The sequence below is a fragment of the Delphinus delphis genome, chromosome 1 (genome assembly GCF_949987515.2).
Source record: "Delphinus delphis chromosome 1, mDelDel1.2, whole genome shotgun sequence".
Lineage (NCBI taxonomy): Eukaryota > Metazoa > Chordata > Mammalia > Artiodactyla > Delphinidae > Delphinus > Delphinus delphis.
The window spans coordinates 1,388,663-1,412,562 of NC_082683.1; the positions used below are offsets into that span (position 1 = coordinate 1,388,663).

General features: G+C 58.1%; 1 protein-coding gene across 1 annotated transcript; it reads right to left on the reverse strand.

The window, feature by feature from the left end:
- Positions 1 to 1,644: 1,644 nt before the first annotated feature.
- TTC34 (tetratricopeptide repeat domain 34) lies at positions 1,645 to 23,900 on the reverse strand. The gene is made up of 8 exons (XM_060012095.1): positions 23,120 to 23,900; positions 14,104 to 14,950; positions 12,474 to 12,699; positions 11,082 to 11,286; positions 10,027 to 10,193; positions 5,941 to 6,211; positions 4,945 to 5,159; positions 1,645 to 2,172 (listed from the first exon to the last, which is right to left on the reverse strand). Exons 1-8 carry the CDS (start codon positions 23,898 to 23,900, stop codon positions 1,645 to 1,647), a joined length of 3,240 nt encoding a protein of 1,079 aa, XP_059868078.1.

Below are 23,900 nucleotides of genomic sequence, written 5' to 3' on the forward strand. Positions count from 1 at the left end.
AGACCCACCTGATCATCTGCTCTGGAGGCCGTCCGGCGTCTGCTAGTCCTTGTCCACTTGGGCACCACAACAGGAGGCTCGGACAGTGGCCTCACGTGTACCTGCAGATGTGAGAACCACCCCCTGCCCAGGTGGAGGTGGGCGGGGACGACTCGGGGCAGGGCAGACTTGGCCCGTGGAGCTGGGAGGATGGGCCCTCTCTGCAGGTCCCGTAGGCCTGTCTTCTGTTGAAGCTGCCCGGAGAGCCGGGAGCTTGGGAGTGGTCCCCAGACATCCCGGCTAACTTGACTGTGACCATCTGTGAACCTTTGGACCTTTCCAGCCTCAGCTTTCAGAACAGGACGAGCTTACTTCAGCCTCCAGTGAGAAAAAGGAAGCAGCAACACACGTGAAAAGCTTCTGGGAGATGCGCTTGGTGGTGAGGGGCTTGACAGCAGTTAGCTCCACCTTCCCAGCTTCTGCCCTGGAGGAGGGGGGAGAGGAAGCCGCGGGCTGAGAGGCCCACTTGTGAGCAGTCCTGGTGCCCAGCAGGGGCAGGCGATGAGGCCAGGCGGCCAGGCTGCAGGGAGAGGGCTGCCCTCTGTGCCTTCTGTTGGGACACATGCAGGCCCAGCTTCTCAGCCTCCAGCTCAGCAGTGAGCAGCCGGGGGTGGGAGGCACGTCGGGGGCTCCGCAAAGAGCATCAGGTCCTGGAGAGCTGTGGTGAGTCGGGCACCTGCAGGCTCAGCGCGGGGATCTCTGGCCTTGAGGGGACGGATGAGGGCAGGACGTCTTGGGGGCAGGACAGCAGGGGCGAACGCACCCCATGGCCCCCGGCTTTACCCGATGGCCCGTCCAGCAGTTGCGTTCGGGAACAGGAGAGAAAAACTGCGTAACTCGGACCTGGCTTCTTTGAAACCCCAGTGATGGGAGAAGGGTGGGCTTCTCCGCTCCCGCCAGGAGAGAAGGTTTTCCAAGCAGACTGGTGAGCGGGGGTGGCTCAGTTTAATCACGTAGGAAGCGCCTTGACATCAGGCAGCTTTGCCGGAGACCTGCCGAGTAGACGTCTGGCTGCTCTGCTCATCAGGGGCCCCTCGGGGGGGCGGAGGGCTCTGCACGGCAGGTGGGGGAGGAGGCACTGGGTTCCCTGGAGAACAACTTTGATGAAAGCGTGGGTTTGGGGCCCAGCTTGGCAGTTTTGTCCTTGAGGGGGCCCAGGCCCTGCAGGAGGCTGGCCCGAACGTCAGGCCAGGGTCAAGGGCTGCTTCACACCGGGAGAAGGGCTTCCTGGGCTGGCACCGTCTCCCCAGGGCCACGAGGGGCCGGCCTGAACCCTGTCCACCCTGCAGGTCCCAAGCCAGAGACAGGACTGGGGCTGCTCTCTGAGGCCCGAGCCCCACGTGTGGGCCAAGAGGGCCGCAGCTTTGGGGACCAGGCTGCTGTTGAGAGGAGGGTGTCTGAGCCTCCTGGGATGGTGACTCAGGCAAGTGGGGAGCTCTCTGCCTCTGCTTCCCGAGGCTGGGTGTCACCAGCCCACCCCAGGACTGGGAGGAGGGGGAGGGTGGGTGAGCACCTCCCCGATCTGGGGGCGGGGTGCACCCCAGGGTCCGGACGAGAAATGCTAACGACAGGGGGGCCCCACGGCTGGGCCTGGGGAGCGCTGGCTCAGTGGAGCCGGCAGCCCGAGGCTGCCTCCCTCCGGATTCTCGCCTTCAGTCTCTTCAGGCCGCTGTGCTCCGGGTCCACCAGGAGGCCGCCCTCGGCTGCCGTCCAGGCCTCTGTGTAGCGCTGCTCGTCCAGGCAGCGTTGCGCCCTGCACAGGAGCGCGTGGGCAGTGGGGGCCCGGCCTGGCTGCTGCCACAGGTTGTTCTGGGCTAGGGCGGGCGCCAGCCTGAGGGCCTGGGTAAAGGCCCCGGCGGCCCCGGCCTCGTCCCCCAGGCTCAGAAGCAGGCGGCCCTGGGAGCAGAAGTCCTCCGCCCGTGCCTGGAGGTCACCGTCCCCTGAACCCTCTCGGAGCACGTGGTCCAGGTCCCCGAGTGCCCGGCCAAACTCCCGTAGCTCGGCTAGGCAGGCAGCCCGCCGGCGCAGGTGACAGGCGCTACCGCCGCCTGCCAGGACGGCCAGTGAGCAGTAGCCCAGCGCCTGGCCGGGTTGCCCTGAGTTCATGAGGGTGTCAGCTTCCTGGGCTGCGGCCTGCACATAGAGGATGGAGGGAGGAAGGTCAGGTCAACCCAGAACACTGAAGGCCCCTCACGGGCTGGCCGCTGCTTGTTCCCCAGGCAGAAGCTGCCCGCTCCCTCTGGAAGGGGTGGAGGCACAGCGTGGAGGCACCCGCTGCAATCCCTCCACCCTGCAAGCTCTCCCTAGGCAGACCCTGCTCAGAAGGCGTCCTCCCCCTCCTCACAGCCCTACTGCCCCACCTGCGGGCCCAGCTTCTCTTACCGGGGTGACCTCCTCCTTCCCCTCCCCTTCCCAGCCTCCCGCCCTGCCCACCCACCGAGGCCGCCCTGGCCCCAAGGACAGAAGCAAACATCGCCTCCGCTGAGCCTGCTCCTTGGGCCTCCCCCTGCGCCCCGGGTCAGAAAAGCAGGGTCTGCTTTGCGCTTCTGTGCTTCTCACTTTGCTAACCAACGAGCTGCTCCCGCAGGCCCTGTGGAGCCAGAGTCAAGGCCAGGGAGACACTCTCCGGGCGCCCCCTGCACTGCCAGCGCCTGCCAGCATGACCCAGGGGCTGGGGTTGCGTTTGCTCCTCAGGGACGGGCAGAGCGGCGCGTCCAGGAGGGCTGTGGTGGACTCAGCCTCGGCCTCGCTGGATGCCGCAGGGCCAGGCCAGAGATCAGAGGGCGCTGTCCGCCCTAGCACTTCTCTCCCTGGGGACTGCTGGATTGAGTCCCCTGCTGCCCCCGTCTGGATGGCGCTGCCTCCCGTCTGGATGGCGCTGCCCCCGTCTGGATGGCGCAGCCCTGAGGGCCGATGCCTCTCCTCTGGCCCCCAGGCTCACTCTCCTTTTCTGAGTGTGACTGAAGCCCACTCCGCAAACCTGCCAAAATGCCTCATCTCTTCCGCCGAACTGGCCCGGATAAATCCGCTGGCCTCATTCGTCTCCTCCTGCTGCCAAGAGCCCACAGTGGCCCCCCACGGACTGAACGGGCACATTCCAGACCCTCCCTCTTCCATGCAGCCAGGTACTAGCAACGCCCCGATCCCCGCCTGTCCCCAGGAGAGCACAGGGCACCCAGCACCCGGCGGGCTGAACGCATGGTCCTGTCTTCCCACCAGCCCGACCGTGCACACAGGCTGGCGGGAGGCCGGAGCCCGGGCTGGAGCCAGTTCGGCCCTGCTGTGCGACGCGGACCGGCGACCCATCCTTTCCGTGCAGCGCCCTCCCCACGGGCTCTGCGTGGTCCTCCCGGAGTTGGGGAAAAGTGCGGCGCCACCGGCCGTGCAGCCGTACTATCGCCGGAAACGGGGCGCCACTATTTCCGTCTCACTTCCGGGTCGGCCCTCGTCGCCCGGCCACGGCCAACGTGGAGCGAATTGTCGCGGCACCGAATCTGGGCTCCAGGCGGCCCTGCCTAGTGCTCTCCTCCGGGCCCAGGCCATCGTTTCAACTCAGAGACAGAGCCCTGCCCAGCCCCACCTTGTGAACCGAGAGACGCTCACCTAGGTCCCCGCTCCCAGCTTAGAGCCCCCCCTTCCCCCGCCTCAAGGCTCTGAGACCCCAGCCAGGCCCCCTCCCCCGACATCCCCGGGCTCCGCGGCCGCTCCTCTGAGTTCTAGGCCCTTGTTAACACGCTTCTTGGCCCCCTCAGCCCTATGAGGGCTGTCCCCCCCTGCATGACCTATTGCTCGCTTCACTCCTTCCGTCCCTAACGCTCATTTTAGCCAACTACCCTACTGACCCCCTCGTTGACACACCTAGTGGGGTTTTCGTTTTCCTGAAGGACCCTGAGTGATAGAGCCCACGGAAGCATAAGGAGGTGAAGCACGTGCCCTGGCCGCGCAGGGCTTTGATTCACCGGCTGATGCTTTTGGCCCCGCCCCACTCCAACCTGCTGGTCCCTTCACCGCCCACCCCCTCCAAAGCCCTGCCTCTCCTGCTCCTGCCTCCAGCAAGTGAAGGGAATAAGGTGGCCAGACCAGGATGGAGGACACCCTTCCCTCTGCCCCCTCCCAAGCCCCTCCTCCTGCACTCCCACACCAGCTGCATTTTGCCCACCTGTTTCCTGAACACTGAGATCTTTCCTGCCTCCAGGCTTTTGCCTTGGCCTACCTGTCGCCACCGTGGTCTCACCTCCAGGGCCGCCTCGCACCCCCACTGCCCTGTCTCAGGGTCTTCCATACACTTTCACTCTCTGAAGTGAACTCCCCCTCCCCCGAAACAGTCCCCCCCCGCCCCCCCCCCCGCCCCCCCGGCCCACTAAGTTGCCAGGGCCACAGTGCGGGCAGTGGCTCCACCCAAGGCCTGGGGGAAGGTGCTCTTTGCTCTTGTCAGATGAGCAGTGGAACAATCACCCACCCAAGGAGGCAGCAGCCGCAGCCCAACATCCCTTCAGGGTCCCTCTCAGCTCGTGAGGGGCAGGAGCTGGCCCGCCACCCACGTGCTCACGGGGAGGGACACACCTATCCTGGCCTGACCTTGGGGCTGGGGTGGGCTTCAACGAGGGCCAGGTGTTCCTGCCTGGCTCAGTCTGGCTCTGAGGATGGGGCCCCCTCCCTCTCCCAGACCCCGAGTCAGCTGTGGCTTGTACGCCTCATGTAAAGAAGCCCTGAGGTCTCTGGGGGTGTCAGGGCTTGAGCTGGCCAGATCTGGGTGCCTCCCGCTTGAACCTCCATCCCCCCCCATGTCCAAGTGCGATCAGGCGCACAGGGAGTTAGCATACCCGGAGCCCCGGGCCTGGGGGTCTCCCACCCGAGGTGCTGGAGAGGGGCTGGGCTGGGGCCTCCGTGGGGTGCTGTGCCCACCTGGGTGAGGCTCTGCCTCTCCGAGGCCTCCAGGAGATGCAGCAGGAAGCCGAGGTCCTGGGCGTCTGTCTCTGCCAGACGCTGCAGGTCCTGTGTGGCGGCCGGCACATCACCCTTCTTGAGCCGGAGCAGGCCACGCCGGGCCCGGGCCGCCTCTGATGCAGGGGCCAGGTGCAGGACTTTTTGCAGGCGGGCGCCGGCCTTCTCAAAGCTGCCTGTCAGGGATTGGGGAAGGACAGTCAGGGTGGAGCTGGGGCAGGGGGGCCACTGGGAAGCCCAGTTCAGCCTTTCTTGGTGCTGGCTCTGGGAGTGGCTGGCTGATGGAGGGGCTCAGCACCAGAAGGAAGGAGCAGGGAGCAGAGGGGCACGGTGACACCATGTCGCTCACACGGACTCACCTGATGACCCAGCCCCTCCACTTGGGGGCAGTCACTACACTCTTCGACCCCCAGGTGGAGTAACAGGACTCTAAGCCCCCTCACCATGGTCACTGCAAGGACCTGCTTTCTCTCCTGAGCAGGGCTGCATGGGATTAGAGCAGCCCCGGAGGCCCTGAAGGCCTTGGTGGGGGCATCTCACAGGCTTGCAAGTGATGATGACAGGCCTGTGAAACGCAGGCTGCAGAGAGGTCTCCCTTTCAAATTAATGCTGGAATATTTTCAAGGTTTTGCAGGGAAGACCGACACATGTGGGCCTAAGACAATCTCACCTAGAGCAGGGCACTCAGTAAACATCTGCTGAATACACGCATGAGTTAATGAGGAGGCCTGAGCATCTGAGCCTTTTACGAAACCCCAAATCACTCCTTTGTCTCACCTCCTGGTGGGTAAAGCCACACGGAGGACCCATACGGGGACCAGGTCCTGGGATTCAGGCTGGAAGGGACCTTACAACCCAGAGTCCTGAGTCTCTTTCTCCCATTTTAAAGAAAAGGATCCAGGGGTGGGAGGAACAGGGACAGACGCCCATGTTCTGCGTGTCTGGGCTGACACATACCCGCTGCAGCCAGCACGTCTGCCAGGAGGATGTGCCAGCTGGGCTGCGCGGCATCGATCTCGATCAGTGCTTCCCCCGCGGCCAGGAGGCTCTGTGTGTCCTCGTTGCTCAGGCGGGCCCCTGTGCCCGGCAGCTGGATCAACAGGGCCCGGCAGCGGGATGAGAGGCCCTGCGTGATGAGGGCCTGGACCTCTGGCTTCAGAGAGCGGATCTCAGGGACCGCCGTTCTTGGGCTGAGCCTCAGAGCCGACAGGATGTCGTCCACAGCCTCCTGCAAGGGGAGGAGGCCAGGGTGGGTGGCAGAAGTGGCCCCAGCTGGGTATCTGTCGTGTTCCTCCTGATGCCGGGTGTTGGCGCCACCAGAATGGGCAGAGGGCCCAGCTCCTGCCCTCCCAGCATGGGGTAGGAATGAGGGTCAGCCAACGTGAGGGCCCATATGGTGAGCAGTCACGGAGGGCGTGGTGAAACTGAGGCCAGCGTATCAGAGCTCTGGACGGGGGAAACGGTCTGGAACCCCAGAAGAGCCACACTGATAAAGAACCCGCTATGGCACAGAGGTGGGCTTGGGCTGGTACCAGAAGGGCCACGGGCCAGGGGCTGAGTGTGCAGCTTGGAGTGGCGGGGGAGGAGTCTAGAGGCCCTGACTGTGCTGTGGAAGCACACAAGGCCAGGGGGGAGGCTGGGCCCCTTTAGGAGAGCCTTGACCCTGGTGAGCCATTTGCATCTGACCTCTGACCTGGCCAACAGTCGGAAGCCATGGAGTCATCTTCAGGTCCACACTCCTATTGGTTTTCTAGACCTCCTATTGGATGGTCTTTTGTTTTGTTTTTTTTTTCCTCCCTTTCTGCCTTCTTTTGGGTTAACTGAATAGTTTTAGTATTTCATTTTAGTTCCTCCATTGGCCTTTTAACTCTGCCTCTAACAGTTGTTGGCAGTTGTCCTATAAGCTGACAACATGTACCTTTATTTTTTGGCCCTGCTGTATGGCATGTGGGATCTTAATTCCCTGACCAGGGATCAAACCCGTGCCTCCTGCAGTGGAAGCGTGGAGTCTTAACCCCTGGACTGCTGGGGAAGTCCCCAAAATATGTATCTTTAAAGACACCATTCCATTGTCTTCTGGCTTCCATCGTTTCTATGACAAGTCAGTCATCTTTTCATACTGCTGTATGTAATGTTTCTTTTTCCCACTGGCTGCCTTGAATATGTTCTCTTTATCTTTTGTTTTCAGAAATTTGATCAAGGTGTGCCTAGGTGTGGTTCTTTTTGTGTTTATCGTCTTGGGATTTGTTGAGCTTCTTGGAAAATTTTCTGCCATTATTTCTTCAAATACATATGCATACACATATACATCATATACATATATACACACATGCATATATTTTTGCCCCATTATTTCTCCTCTGGGACTATAGTTATACGTATACTGGACTGCTTGGAATCATCCCAGAGGTCACTGAAGCTCTCTTCATTGGAAAAAGTCCTTTTCCTCTCTGTTCTTCAGACAGGATGATTTGTGTTGGTCCATCCTCAATTTTACTAACCGTTTCTTTGGCAATTTCCAACCAGCTGTTAAGCGCATCTGGTAAATTTAAAAAATTTTAGATATACTTTTCAGCTCCAGAATTTCCACTTGATTCTTCTCTATAGTCTCCATTTCTCTGCTAGGATTCCCCATCTGTTCACTCATTATGAAAACATTTTCCTTGAAGTTCTTCACATGTTTACAATCACTGTTTTAGCATCCTTGTATGCTAATTCCAGCATCTGAACCATCTTGAGGTGGCTGTTCCAGACGAACATCTGTTTCTATTGAGTACTTACTTTCCTTACTGTTGGCCGCATTTCCCGGCTCTCTGTGTGTCTAGCAGTTTTTGATTTGGGGCTGGACATTGTGGATGGTACATTGTAGAGAGTCTGCACTATGTCACCCTCTCATAAAGGAGGTTGTGTTTTATGCTGGTGGGTCATTTTGGTTCTGCTGGACTTGGTTTTGTTCCTTGTGAGGGCAGGTCCATTTCAGTTTTGAACTTAGTCCTAAGATATGACCTTTATTTAGGGTGTGGTCTCAGCTAAGCGCCCAAGGTGTCCAGAAAGGTCTCTGCTCTGGCAGGGTCAGAATTCCAACATCTCCTGCCACGGGTGAGCTCTGCTGGGCCCCTGCATGTGCAGCCCAGACTCAGACAAGAACCACTTGGAATCCCATGAAGACTTCTCTGCACAGCCCCATGTTCTCCATTGCCCTTCCTTGCAAATCCCAGCGACTGCAGCAGCCTGGAACCCCAGTCTCTGCCTCCTCAGCTCAGCAAGCTGACTGCCCCACCTCCTCGTGCATTAACGGGAAAGCCTCCCCAGGAAGAAAGGTTATCGTGGGGCTCCCCTTGGACTCCCCTGGTGTGGTTCCCCTTTCCTCCGGGATGGCAGTTCTCCACTGCCTGTTGCTCAGGGCCTGAAGACGGTTGTCATGTATTTTATCCAGATATTTTGTTTTCAGCAGCCCAACACCAGTTACCCTCTCCTAGCCAGCACTGGAAGTGTGCCTAGATACTTTTAAAGTCCAGCGATGGGGTTCTCCTGGAGCAGGTGTGTGGGGGATGAAGGTCTTGGAGAGACAGAGCCCTTAGATGGGTGGATGGGAAGACGGTCCTCTCTGATCCTTCCTACACTATGACCGGGGCCCTACGTGACCCTGGTGCTGGCCAGTGGGACACCTGATCAGCTTGGAAAGTCCAGTTCTGTGCTGACTCATGGGGATTCCAGCTGCCACATATGGAGCCCTCACTGGGGACCAGGCACCACGCTGAGCATCTGACAGCACTGAATAAGCAGCCCCCTCAAGGCTGAGCATGGATGGCCTTGAACAAGCACTGCTCCCCCCCTTATTTTACTGATGTTGAAACAAGGCTCAGAGGTGTTGCAGGGCCTGCTCAGAAAGTCAGAGGCGGGGGAGCAGGGCTCTGGATTCTGGACCCGGCGGGCTGGCTCAGAGCTCCTCTCTTGGTGAAGGGCCAGAGGGTATGCGGTGCTTGGCCTCAGCCCATCTCCAGGAGGAGGAAGTTCATGGGTGTGACGATGTGGGGTGCCCCTGCTCCCTCATCCTGACTCACAGGCTGACTTTCCCTGCCACGTGCCCTGCTGCCCTGGACAGAGCGGCGGGAGGGCTGTTTCTGAGGCATCTCTCGGAGGAGTTGTTGGCATGTCGAGATCACCCAGGGGTGGGCTTCCAAGGGGTCCGCCTCCTGCAGTAGGGCCCTCCTGGCTGAATCCCATCTCTGTTTAATGGGCTTGTCCCTGAGAACTACAGGTGCTTTCCCAGCACAGGAAGGGGCCTGCATAGGGTTGGGCTCCCAAGCACAGGCGTGTGCCCAGCTGGAACAGAAATCAGGCTGCCAGTGCCCTTGGGGGAAACACAGACACCCTGACCGGCAGAAACACCATCTTGAGATGCCGTCATCCCAGTGGCATCTTGGATCATTTTTCCTTGTCTCCTAAGATCCCAACCCTTAAGAAATTCAGAAACCTGGCAGGGAGGACACCTCTGGGCTGTACTTTGGCCCAGCGAAGCATCAGGGCAGACAATAGGTTTCAGTTATTCACCAACGACATCGCCCTTGGCTGCAGAGTGCCCTTGTCCAGGGCTGTTGGTTTGTGGCTGCACGCCTTCCCTTTGGAAGGTGCCTGCCCTGGGCCTGCAATGGACCGCCTCCCACCCCTGCCCCTGCACGCTGGCCACCCAAATCCGCAGGCCCTGTGTAGACAGCTCAGAGTGGCACCCAGGGGGCAGCGGAGGTCTCATTACTGTAAAGTGGGGGGCCCCCTAGTACTCCTGAGGCTTTGCACATCAATCCATGCCGACTGAAGCGGGGGGGGGGGGCACGGGGACTCTGCAGACGGAAGGGAAAGACTCCCCCAAACCGGGGATGTGATGGTGAGGCTCCCGTGAGCCCCGGTACCGGCGGGGGTTTGATGACTGACGCTCAGATGGCCTGGCCCTGCTTCCTCTCTCTGGGGGGCTGAGAAGGAGGGCAGCGCCTACCCTGGGCACCCCCACTTGCCCAGCCCCAGGTGGGGAGGGTGGGCCCGTACCTTCTGCTGGTCCAGGGCCAGGTGCAAGAGCGCCCGTCCGCACAGCGCCTGCACGTTCCTCGGCTCAGCCCTTAGCACGGAGGTGACGTCGAACATGGCCGTCTTCTTCTGGCCCAGGGACCCGTAACAGCGGGCGCGGGCGAGCAGGGACTCACTTGCCTGACTCCCTGGAGGAAGGGGGTGTGGCGTCAAGATGTGACCTCGGTGGGCACGGCCGGGTTCAGTGTGTCTGCCCTCATCCAGGAGTTACTGCACCTGCCCTGGTGCTCCAAGGGGCAGCAGGAGGGGGTGCAGTGGCTTTGGGGTCACCTAGGGAGCTCACAGATTGCTGGGCACCACAACACACCAGGGAACAGCAGTCTGGACTGATCCACGGGCCCTGGCTGAGGGACACGGGGAGCTCAGCCAGGAGGGGTGGCATCTGGGAGGGTTGGTGGACAGTCCGAGGGGGCTTCTGAGAGGTGGGGGCACTGCAGCTGCATCTGAAGTGAGGCCAGGAGAGGGGTGGGGGTGGGGGGAAGGGTCCACGGGGCAGGCCACAGAATGGCTGCAGCCGTGAAGGTGCCAGGCTGAGAAGGCCCAACTCTTTGACCCTCCTGTGCCTAGGGCGGGGCGTGGTGGGTGGGCTGGACGAGCGGGGAGACCAGGCGCACACACACGGAGCTGCCCCCGCTATTCCTAAGAAGGGCTTCGGGGGCTGGGGCCCTCATCCCCCACGGATGGAGGGAGAGGGTTGAGCTGGGAGAAGGGCCTCGGCTAGGTCTGGCCCTCCCACCCTCGGGGCCCTGGGTGTGCGCAATGGTGGCCCAGGATTCAGGAGAGGGTCCCAGCTCAGGTCCCAGCTCAGCTCCCAGCTGGTCGGGCCTCTCCTAGGCGTTAGCGCGCTTGCTGCAGTGAGCGGCCGGGAGCACGCCACGCCCCTGAGCCAAGCACGTGCTCAGACTCCCTGGTGCCTGACCACACCCCTCCCCCGCATGGCAGAGGCGCCCCTTGCCCCTGGGCACCTGGCACGGGGTGGGGGCCCCGGAGGAACGAGGAACGAGGGCGGCTCCTACCTGCAGCAAAGATGGCCAGAGAGAGGTAGGCGATGGCCTCCCTGGTGTGGGCTCTGCCCTCGGCGCCGCCTGGTTGTGTCTGCAGGATGGCCAGGGCCCTCGCGTGGCAGTGGCCCTGCAGCAGCTGGCGGTCCTCATGGCGGAAGACGTCCAGGGTGGGCTGGAGGCAGGCTGTGTCTCCAGACTGGACCACCTTCTTCACCAGCTGCAGGCGCAGGGGCGTCACCACTGGTCCTCCCTGTGCCCCAGGCTGGACCAGTCCACCCCCATCCTCCGTGCAGGGGTGTGGCTCAGGGATGCAGCCCGCAAGGGCGTGGCTTGTGGGGGGCGTGGCTCGTGGGGGCGTGGCGTGTGGGGGGCGTGGCTCGTGGGGCGTGGCTCATGGGGCAGGGACTGCAGGTTGCCCGAGCTGAGCACAGGGAAAACTGGGTCGGGAGGTGTGGGCCCCGCTCTGGGCTGCTCCTCTGCTGAGTGTCAGGAGCTGGGGCGGGGGGGGTGGCGGTCCCAGTGTCCCTGAGCCGTGCCTCCTTCTCGGTGACATGGGGACCTCGCCTTGCCTCACGGGCCCATGCGACACAGGTCTGAGAAGTGTGGGGAAAGGGGGCTTTCAAGTCGTAAAGTGACAGAGGGCCCAGGGAGTCCTTCAGAAGGTGCAGAGCAGAAGCCCTGGAATCAATCCCTGCTCTGGGAGGAGCGAGACCCTCGGGGAGACATAACTTCACAGAGGCCTGCCCGATGCTGCCCCTGCTGGCTGCACCTGTGTGGACACCGGTCCCAGACCATCCTTCCCTCCCACCCCTATGGCCCAGCTCAGGGAGACCAGAACCCAAACCAGGCCAGAGCGGAAGAGGGAAGCCGACAGGCCCCACAGCCCTGCCCCAAAGCCTGGATCTGCCCCTGGAACATAATCTTCTGCCGCGTTCCAACAGGAAGCCCTCATAACACCTGAGGGAGGGGAGGCAAGCAGGGCTTGAGGGCCTGGGGCTCCTCTGCTCTTGCCCCTCCCCGGGACAGGGCTACCTCCAAGCCTAGTTTACTTGGGACTAAGCTCTGCTTACACTCAACTCATGGCCCTTTTTCTTCACAACACACGAAAAGCAAATAACAGAGCGCCACTGCACGCTGGAGACCTGCTGGGCCCTGGGGTACCTGCTGCAGCTAATTCTCATGAGAACCTGGAACATCAGGGCACAGATGGGGAGACTGAGGGTCAGAGAGGTGAGGCACCTGCTGGAGGTGGCAGAACCGGGGCTGGGACAAGCTTTGCCTGTTCTCAATTCTGGGCTGCAGGGCTGCAGGGTGTTGAGCGAGGGCCGGTGGAGGCCTGGCGCCCTCCACAGAGCTGTGCCCTGTTTCCATCTGTCCTGCTGTGGCCCACCGGGGCCCCCTCACCTGGCTGGCATCATAGGAGAAGCCCCTCCGGAGCTGCAGCAGGGCCAACCGCACCAGCACAGGGGCTGCCTGAGGCCTTCGGGAGAGGGCCACCAGCAGGGCCTTGTGGGCGTCGTCCAGGCGGCCCAGGCGGTACAGGGCATCGGCCGCCAGGAGGCGCGAAGCCTCATCCTCCGTGTCCAGCTCCATCAGGAGCATGGCCAGCTGGTACACGCCACGGGCGTCCCTGTGGAGAGAGCAGCTGGGAGAGGGCTGACCCCTGTGCTACACCCCTCTCACCTGCCCAGGGAGGCAGGCTGCAGGCAAATCCTATCCCTGCACCTGGTCCAGGCAGCGCCCCTCCCGCTGGGCCTCAGAGACCAGGTTCCTGCTGGAAGGGCCCTCGTGCCATCCCCAGAGCGCACGGCTGCCCTTTCCGACATACAGCCCTTGGCCCTCACCCCCCCCATTCTCCCCCACCCCGTAGAGCGGGCATTTTACAGATGAGAAATCGAGGCTGTATGCTGACTCCCAGCCAACCCTGCCTTAGCTTTCTTTTCTGTAAAAACAGGATAAAAGTGGCCTTGCACGGCTCAGGGGTGCTGTAGGCAGAGCTGGTTAACACCCAGGGTGCCCTCTTGGAAATGAGAAGGAGCTCCCACTGGGAAAAGGGGCCGGAGCCTCAAATTTGACAGTTCCCAGAGAGAAAAGATATAAAGGGCCCCAAATCTCTTACAAGAAAGTTCCTCCTCAGCATCAAATCAAAGCAATGCAAATTAAGGAACTAGGGGGCTGAGGAAGCCTGCGTGCGTGCGTGCGTGCGTGTGTGCGTGCCTGTGCGTGCGTGCGTGCCTGTGCGTGCGTGTAGGGGCGAGGGGGCTGACGTCAAACATGCCCCCCCCCCAGGGGCCCCTCAGCTCAGTGCTTTTAGCTTTGCTAAAACACCTTCCTGCCACCTCCCAGCTACCAGAGAAATGCAAGTCAAAACAGCTGCAGGTTCACCCACTGGGCTGGCAAAGAATTTTGCGAAAGGAGCGTGAGGGCTGGAGCGTGTGGACTGATGGGCAGCTGGGCAGCTCCAAAGTCAAGGGCCTCGCGGGGGCTGTGTTCTCTGACCCAGGAGCTCCACCTCTGTCTCCATCCGTAGCACAGAACACTGCACAGGCTGGAGATTACCCGGGATGCGTTATAACTAAGAGCAGACGCCCTGGAGCCCGAAGGCTTGATGGCACGTTCACAGGATGAGCTATGGGGCTGCCCAAGAAACGTATCTAGGGACCAAAGAAGTGTTCATGATCTAGGGAGCAGAACAGGTGGGACGTATTTGCACACAGAGCACAAATTCAGTTTAGTGGACTCCATACGCACAAGGAGGAACAACAAGGAAATGTAACAGTGGGATGACAGGTAAGTTCTATTTCTTCATTCCCGTTTTTGCGTTTCTAATCTTCTTTGACAACTAAGTCCATAATGCATCCTGCCCTTTGGGACCGAGGGTCCTAAGATCCGGGCCCCGGCGCTAAATCTAAGGAAATCACCTGGCAGCTCCCTGCCTCAGTTTACTGTAAAGTAGTGGGAAACACACCGCGACTAACTTGGAGGAGACCAGAATGAAGCGGCAGCCCCGGGCGTGCACGGGGCTAGTTTTTACCCTTCCTGCGCAGCGCGGCTGTCGGTCTCCGCAGCCTTGCTCCTGCGGCCTGGCCCGCTCTCGGATCCCGGCTCCGGCCTCCGCTGCAGCATCCTGCGGCCCTCTTCCCGCAGCACGGTCATTAGCAGCCCCCGCTGGTTCCAGGGCACGTAGGCCTTTGTGACAAGCAGAGCTTCCTCGGGCCGCAGGCGGCAGGCGGTGACATAGTCCAGCGCGCCCAGAAACGCACTGCCCGCCAGCACCCGCAGCAGCCCGCGGCCGCACAGGGCTCGCACGCAGCTACCAGGGTGCGGCGGCCCCAGCTCCACCACCGCCTGGAAGTCCTCCTGGGCGCGCCCCGCGTCGCCGGCGTGCAGCGCGCAGAAGCCGCGCAGCGCCAGCAGGGGCGCGCGGTCCCCGGCCCGGTCCCGCGCACGGTCCCCGGCGCTGCAGGGCCGCAGCAAGCGCTCGCACAGAGCCCGAGCGCCCACCGCGTCCCCCCGCAGCAGCAGGCACTCGGCCAGCCGGGTGCCCAGTGCCAGGCGCGCCCCGGGCGGTGCCACGCGCCACAGGACCCGGAGCGCGCGGGTCACCGGGGCCAGCAGCTCGCGGCCCGAGTCCTCGCGGAGCTCGGGGCGGCTCCGCACGGTCTCCTGGAAGCGCGCGAAGCCTACGTCTGCGGCCTCCTGCACTTGCGCCCGCAGACGCTCCCGGTCCCCGGCCGAGAGCACGGCCTCTAACTGCCTCCGCGCTCCTGAGGGCCTCTCGGAGAAGGCCTCGTGCAGGTCCCGAAGGAGGTCCTGGGCCCCGCTGTCCAGGAGGAAGGTCGCGGCAGCGCGGGTGACCAGCAGGGTGGCCCGACGCTCACCTGGAGAGAGGACAGAGGTGTTGGTCCTGCCTGTTGGGCCACGTCCTCCAGGGGAGCCACCTGCAGACCCCAGCCCTCCAGTGCTGGGACCTTCTGACGCCTCCCACAGCGATTCCCTTGAGTCTCCCAGAAGCCCAGGACATGGCACCGGAAGGATGAGTGCTGGCAGGAGGCCCTCAGCCCATCAGGGACAGAGCAGGCTCAGAAGGGGGCAACCAGGGTGGGCCTCCCTAGCAGCTCACCTAGCACTTGGGTTCGCCACTTGCTCGCCACTTGGGCTCACAGCCAGCCCAGCAGCCCCGGGCATTTCGTCACAACACCCCTGGCACTTGCAGTGATGGAGTTTAGGGCTGAGTTCCCTCTTCTGAGAGCAACCCCACTCCACCCCTGCCCCCCAGGTCAGGGCTGAGGTTCTGAGCCTGTGACGTTTTAGGGGCCAGCATCTTTGTTTCCTGGCTTCTCTGGCCACGTCTTTGAAATGAGATCACCCCATCAGGTTCCGGAAAGAGGGGTGATGCGCCCAATGCCGCTTAACGAGCGGGGAACGTGGGGATTTACTGCATCTTGCCGTGCCTCAGTTTCCTTTTCTGCTTTATAGTGGGAACGAGGATGGTCTCCATTCACAGGGCTGCGAGGACTGAACGGATTAATGTGTGTCCAGGCCTGGAACCAGGACTGGTGGGTGGCGTCACTCAGTGAGCTTTCCCATCAGCAGCGGCCTCACCTCCACCGTCCCCATACTTTGTATCCGAGCAGCGTAAACATGTGAATTGGGGCTTGTGTGAATGGGGGCTTTCTGACTGGTAAAGAAAGCCAGGCTACCCCATCCCTGCCAGGCAGGTGCGTGCTGTTGAAAGAATCGCAGAAAACCCAGTGCTGGTAGGAGCTCAAGGTCGTGGGTGCCCACCCTTATAGCATTATAGGTCAGGAAACTGCTGCTGGGGAGGGGAGTTCTCAGGGCCCGGCGAGTCACAGTGCTGGGGCACTGAACCTCCACTTCAGTGCCTTTTGCACAGACTCCTTCAGATCTTCTCCTTATAACCTAACTCAATAGCCACAACAGTAATAATCCTTTACACTGAAACAGGAGAGGGCAAAGCCTTCACGTCTGCATGGAAGCAAACTTGCTGCTGCCCTGCCCTGTTGCCATTGTGGGTAAGTGTCACAACACAGCACATAGCCAACTAAAAGAAGCATCTTGCGCCCTGAGATCAACCAAGCAACCAACAACAAGGTCACCCAGTCTACTCCTGGTGGCCAAATATAAAGAAACTTTGAGACTTCCCCGTCATTTACTAAGTCCTGAAGAAAACACCTGTATCCCTGATTTTTGCAATAGTTCATGGATCCTAGGGAGTCGCAGCAGATGGAGAGCCCATGGGGCCTGGGTGGCTGGTTATTATTTACCCACATGGAAGTGTGTTCTCTGCCCTGTTTCTGAGACTCCAGTTGCACACGTTAAACTTCCAGCTATTGTCTCATAGGTCACCAGGGTTCTGCTCACCTTCCTGCTGATCTTCCTATTGAGTACTTTCTACTGTACCTCAAGTTCACTGGCTCTGCTGCTGTCTCCAATCTGCTCTGAATTTTTCATTTCAGTTGTGTTTTTCAATTCTGGAGTCTCCATTTGGTTCTTTTTTTTTTATAGTTCCCACCTATCTACTGAGATGCCACAACTGTTCATTCACTATGACCATATTTTCCCTTAGTCCTTGAATATATTTATAACAGTTCCTTTAACGTCCTTAGTCTGCTAATTGCGGCCCTGGGATCATCTGGAGGTCAGTTTCTGTTGACTTCTTTTTCTCCTGACTGTGGCTCACCTTTTATTTTCCTGTCTCTTTGCATGTCTAGTAATTTTTTAAATTGTACACTAGACATCTGGTTGATTCTTTGTAGAGACTCTGGGTTCAGTTGTCTTCCTCTGAAGAGAATTGATTTTTGTTTCCGCAGGCAGTTAAATTGGCTAGGATCAAACTCCAGATTCTCTGCCTTCTTTATTGGACAGCAGCTGAACTCTCCATTAGTTCCAGCAGCTTCCAGCTGTTGCTTTCTTAGGTCACCCAGCCTCTCCCATGTGTGTATAGTTCAGTGGTCAGCTGAGGATTTAAGTGCCTTTCATACACAGATTTGGGGTCTTACCACCCTTCCCCCTTGAATGTGGCTCTCTCTTTTTCAGGATTTGCCTTCTAACTTTACAGTCACTTTTCTCACCCCCAACTTCTGTCATGTGATATCTCAAGCCAGTAAAATGGCAACTTTCTGTCCTACATGGAAAAAACACGGATTAAGGAGGCAACACGCTGCAAGCCTGCAAAGCTTACCTGTGCAGTCTTCATCTTTTAGGGCCCGTCTCCAGTTTCTCCCTGCATTTGGTCACTGTTCGGTTGCCAACTATTTGCATTTTATATTTTGCCCCAAGTTTATAATTATATGTGGGACACACAGTTTAGTCCAGCTACTTCACCGTTATTGAAAGCCAGAATCTTTTATTGTTAGATTTAAACATTTTGAAAATCTGGCAGTGGGGGAATATAAAATGCTATAATGCTACCCCACTGTTGTTCTAATTTTCATTTTCCTGAGTGCTGGTAAGGCTCATTTATTTAAAAAACCTTTCTAGCCAATCTGCTGGGTAGAAAGTGGTGTCTCATTGTTTTAATTTGCATTTGTATCATTACTATGATGTTGAATATTTTCCGCACGTTGTTTATTAGCCATCTGTGTTTTCTCTTTTGGGAAATGCATTTGCCAATTCTTGTACTGGATTTTTTTTTCCCCTTATTGATATGTAGGAATTCTTCAAATACTCTGGGTACTCATCTTTTGCCCACTGAATATTTTGCAAATATTTTCTTCTGTTGTGGATTCTCCTCTCATTTTCCATAGTTATGGGCAAAACAGAAGTTTAAAATTTTCAATTTAATCAAATGTATCAAATTTTGCTTTACCGTTTCCACTTTTTTTGTTCTCTCTCTTTTTTTTTTTTTGCGGTACGCGGGCCTCTCACTGTTGTGGCCTCTCCCGTTGCGGAGCACAGGCTCCGGACACGCAGGCCCCGCGGCCACGGCTCATGGGCCCAGCCGCTCCGCGGCATGTGGGATCTTCCCGGACCGGGGCATGAACCCGCGTCTCCTGCATCGGCAGGCGGACTCTCAACCACTGCGCCACCAGGGAAGCCCCTCCACTTTTTTTGTATCTTAAGAAGCCCAGCTGTACACAGAAGTCTTAAGATGTTCTCTCATATTTTCTCTTAGAAACTGGAAAACTTAGCTATTAACATGATTCACCTGGAATTTACTTGTTTTTGCGCGTGGTTAGAGGTAGAGCATCAGCACCATGCAGTGGATAACACGGTCCTCTTTTCCCCATAGATTTGCAGTGCGCACTCTCACATATTAGGCTCCAGACAAATACAGGTCTACTTCTAACCTCTCTTATTGGTTTTATTAGTCTATCTATCCCTTAAGTCAATATCCTCTGTATTGATTATCATAGCTTTGTATTAACTGGTAGAGAAAATCCTTATGCCACCACCTTCTTCTGCATCTTCTCCCCCTCCCCCTCCTCCCCTCCCCCTCCCCCTCCCCCTCTCTCCCCTCCTCCTCCTGCTCTGCATCTGCTCATTCTTCTTTGTCTTGTCTATTATGGGTCCTTTGCTCTTCTATTATAATATCAAGTGTTCCTATCAATGGACAGTGACTATCTCTCTGCTTATATACGTATAATTTATTCTCTTTTAATAAATTTTATAGTGTTCTCCATTAAGTCATATGACTCATTGAAATAAATTATTTTCTTTTGCTACAGTAAATGGTGTATTTTTTTTTTTTTTTTTGGCGGCACACGGGCCTCTCACTGCTGTGGCCTCACCCGTTGCGGAGCACAGGCTCCGGACGCGCAGGCTCAGCGGCCACGGCTCAAGGGCCCAGCCGCTCTGCGGCATCTGGGATCCTCCCGGACCGGGGCACGAACCCGCGTTGCCTGCATCGGCAGGCGGACTCTCAACCACAGCGCCACCAGGGAAGCCCAAATGGTGTATTTTAAAACCATAAAGTTTGCTAACACATACATATGGAAACTTAAAAAAAAAAGATTCTGAAGAACCTAGGGGCAGGACAGGAATAAAGACACAGACGTAGAGAATGGACTTGAGGACACGGGGAGGGGGAAGGGTAAGCTGGGACGAAGTGAGAGAGTGGCATGGACATATATACACTACCAAGCGTAAAACAGACAGCTAGTGGGAAGCAGCCGCATAGCACAGGGAGATCAGCTCGGTGCTTTGTGACCACCTAGAGAGGTTGGATAGGGAGGGTGGGAGTGAGATGCAGAAGGAGGGGATATGGGGATGTAGGTATATGTATAGCTGATTTACTTTGTTATAAAGCAGAAACTAACACACCATTGTAAAGCAATTGTACTCCAATAAAGATGTAAAAAAAAAAATCTAAAGAAACAAACAAAAAAACAAACCAAAAAACCCCATAAAGTTTCTATTTGTTGCTGGTGTCTATAAACATAAATACTTTTTGTATCTCCTGTTAAATTCTATTCCTATATCTAATACATTCTTGTTGTTTCTGTTGGGGTTTCTACATAGCTAATTATATAGTCTGAAATAATGGTTGCTTTATCTCTTCCTTTCTAGTCTTACATTTTTTTCCCCTCATTGCCTTGGCTAGCATCTCTAGAGCAATGATGGATAAATGGGGGAGTGGGCAGCCGCCATGTTCTTGGTTCTGAACTATCACATTAAGTGTGGTATTTTGGTTTTGATAAATTTTATCTTTTGCAATTAAGTAAGCTTTCTTCTATTCCTGGTTGTTTACATTTTGGAGATGTTAAATATTATAAAATACTTTCCCCTAATTTATTGCAATGATAATATATTCTTCTTTCTTCCATTAATGAATGTAGTAAATTGCGTTATTACAGAAACATAAAACTATCAGTCTTATATTATTCAACTCAGTTTTGGCTAAAGGATGCATCAAAAACCAATGCTTTGGGCTTCCCTGGTGGCACAGTGGTTAAGAATCCGCCTGCCAATGCCGGGGACACGGGTTCGAGCCCTGGTCCGGGAAGATCCCACGTGCCGTGGAGCAACTAAGCCCGTGTGCCACAACTACTGAAGCCCACGCGCCTAGAGCCCGTGATCCGCAAGGAGAGAAGCCACCGCAATGAGAAGCCTGTGCACCGTAACCAAGAGTAGCCCCTGCCCGCCACAACTAGAGAAAGCCCACGCGCAGCAAAGACCCAACACAGACAAAAATAAATAAATAAAATAAATTAAAAAAAAAACAACAACCAATGCTTTGACTCAGTATGCAGTTGTATCAGCTACTATTGCTGTGTAACAAGCTACCACAAAACTTAGTGACTTAAAACGACAACCATTTCTATTTGTCTGCTGTTCTCTTTCAGTTTGGGCTGAGCTGGCAGTCCTTCTGTTGGTCTCACTGGGGATCACTCCTGTGGCTAAGGCCACCTGGTGTCTCGACTGGGCAGGAGGGGGTAAGGTGGCCTTACTCACATGTCTGGGGCCCTGGTGTCGGCCGTGGGCCGAGCCTCCCTCTCTGTGTGTGCCCTCGTGGTTCACTAGTTAGCTTCCTTGCAGGGCACTGGGAATGTTGCAAGAGGATGGAGGTGGAGGCTGGCCTCCAGAACCACACGGCATCACTTCCACTATTTCCTGCTGGTCCCAGCAAATCTCAAGGCCAAGTGAACTCTGCTTCCATGCTGGGTGGAGCTGCAACCATGGCTCTGTCTCTCACCTACCCCAGTAGCTCTTAAGGAGGAGCCTTGAACGAACTGGAGACGGCTGCCCTGGGGACTTTCAGAGGATAAGCAGTCAGGGAACTGAGGCCCCTGGCGGACGTGAGTTAAAGCTACTCTCGTTCTGTATCTTGTCCTCATACACTGAGTGTCCTTGTGTGTCCACGTACTGAGAAGGGCTGAGCATATTCCCAAATATGGAAGGTTTTGTTCGATGTTTCCAAGGACTTTGGGTAAGTAACCTGGAGATTCGAATGCACTTGTTATTGGAATCTACATTTGTAAAAAGTTTGTTACAGGAGAATTTATTTGTTCACACGGTAAGCCATGCTAGTGTGGGTGGGGATGATAAGGTGACTCCCAGTGACGTAAGTGACTCTGTCCTAATCAATGCAGCGGTCCATAGTGAAGGCTCGCCTGTCGCTGCAGAGCCCAGGCAGGAAGACAAGCTTCCTGCAGTCTCTGGGGGCGGGGGTGGGGTGGAGCAGAGTTTTTCTAGAACACTGCTCCTCCAGGCTGCAGCCCTTTGGGGATTCTGGGTCTCTGCAGGGGCTTATCTGGCCATTGAAGTGGAAGATGCCCTCCACCCCGGGGGTGCTGAGCGCCCCCAGCGCACAGGCCGCTGCATGTCTGTGCTGTGGGCACCAAGGGCCTCCTACTCAGGACTCTTCGTGACTCGAGTGTTTCTAGGTAATTTATAGCAGGAGGGTTTCAGCGTATCTGGTCTGGCATATTTCCAGAAAGAAATTGGCCCTCTCCGTTTTCAGTTCTGTCTGGCCCCCCTCTCACCCTGGGGTCGCCAACAGCCTCGCGGGACACACAGACGCGGCCCGCCCTCCACGTGGACTCAGCTGAGGCAGCCCTGAGCGCGGTGCAGCTCGTTATCTTGCAAGCACCCTCGTCACTGCCCTGCGGGCCCCTGAGCTTCCGCCTTCTTCCCGTCCTCCTGTCCCCTTTGCTGGGTCCTCTTTTGGTGGAGAGCAGTGCGGTGGGCAGTTAGGAGCACCCGGGGGTCAAATTGCAGCTTCTGTGAACACCCTGTGCGCCCCTGGAGGCCCCACGGGCACGTGGGGATGTGCCCGCACCCGCCTCCGAGGGGTGCTGTGCGGATGCGATGAAAATGCTATCAAGCCCGCACAGTGGCTCCGCCCACTGAGTGAATGGCAGGCCCCTGCCCCCCACCTCTAGGTGTCCGGCTGCCCCACTCTCTCCCGAGCTCCCTCCCGATCTAGACCTTGACTTTAAATCCCTTCCTTGTGTGAATGATCCCCAAACCCCTTTTTCAGACCAAGCCCCCACTCATCTCATGAGCTGGCTCCTGTGTCCAGCTGCCTAATGACACGTCCACTTGAGGGGCTCAAGGGACACTTTTGGGGAGCGCTTAGCGGGTGACAACATTTTCAGGGCTTGATACACAATTTCGCTGAATCTGCACAGCAACCCTCAGAAGTGGGCGTGGCCACCACCTTCACCTGCGCATGGGGAGGTGGAGAGGCGGCAGGGAGCCGGGCGTGTAGCTCCGGCGCGCTCCCAACCACACGCCCCACTGCCCCCGCCCCCGCCGTGAAGGCGGACCCAGCGAAGGGGCCTGGCAGGAGCGGCATCTCAGACTGGGGGTGTCTCCAGCCCCTGGTGCCCCCTTTCCCGTCCGCTCCTCCCCGGCCTCTGCAATCCAGCTGCTGAGGGCGAGCTCTTAAAATCATTGCTGAACCTCCTTTATGCCCCCGTCCTCCCCCCATCATTACATCTGGCCACAGTCTTGTCGTTCCTGTCTCAGTGATAACTCAGACCTGGACCGCGCTCCAGCCTCCAGCAGGTTCTGTTCTCAGTCTGGCCCCCGTGGCACATTCTGCGCACAGCAGCCAGAGGAAACTTTAAAAATGCAAATCAGAGCACCTCACTCCACAGTTTGAAACCCTCCCATGGCTTCTTGCTGCCCTGAGGATAAAACCCAAAGTCTTTCAAGGCCAGGAGTGCTTAGCCACCGCTACTGTCTTTAGCATCTCCCGGCTCCCTCTGCCCCCATCGCCGCCCCCTGCCAGCTATTCTGGCTCCATTCAGTGGCAAGGAACCCCAAGTACTTTCTCACATTCTGTTTCTGCTGTCTGGAATCCTTCAGTCTCAGCTCAAACGACACCTCCTCCAAGAAGCCCTCCCTGACCATGAGGCTAGAGCAGCACCTCTCACAGTCCATTTTTCAAAGCACAGATTTTGTTTTGCTTCTTTTCTTGGTGCTACATAAGGTCAGGGGTCTTTCTGTTTTGTCACTGTGGTGTCCCCAGCACCAGCACAACTCCCACCCCCACCATAAGCAGGACTTAACCATGCAGTGAAGCGATGGTGAGAGCAACCTTTGCCCCGGCCCTTAGGGGGTGTGGAGGGCACACCTACCTTGGGGTCTGCTGCCCGCTGAGGCGGCCTCCAGGGCCCGGCTGCAGGCCGCCTGGCAGTCCTCATACCTGCCACCTTGGAGCAGGGCTTCGGGCGACGGGGTGTTGCTCCAGGTGCCCACAGGGTCCAGGGCTGCCAGGAGTCTCCGGCAGTCGGTCTCCTGCTGGCTGGCACCATCCCCAGCCTCCTGGCATCCCGAGATGTAGTCCTGGAGGGTGCTGACCACAGCGGGGAGGTAGGGCTGCTGGTGGGTGTGAACGAAGGCCACCACCCGGTCGGCGCTGGCTGCAAAGGCCTGGAGGTAGTCGGCCACCCCGGCGTCCACCTGTGTCCTGGACAGGAGCCAGGCCAGGGCACGGGTCAGCCGCAGCTCCAGACTTTGCTGGGAGTGAGCGTCCAGCAGGGCCCCGCAGCGCTGCACCACCTCCCCGTGGTACCCGTGGGCCAGCAGGCCCGCCAGGGAGTGCAGGGCTGCAGCTGGGTGGTCGGGGCAGAGCGTGGCCAGGAAGGCGCGGGCCAGGGTCCCTGTCAGGGAGACCACCGCCATGCCGTCCCAGTGGATGGCCGGGATCTGGCTGTCACCTCGGCACCAGGCCTCCAGCGTGGCCACCACGGGGGGCCCCCGAGCCCCGGCCAGGGCAGCTCGGACGCTCCGCAAGGCCGAGGGGGCGTGGCAGCTGAAGGCAGCCAGGTAGAAGGCGGTGGCCAGTGGTGTCTCCCCCTGGGCCAGGTGCCGGTCCCCCTGCCAGCAGAGGCAGGCTGCGAGCTCCTGGGCCGACAT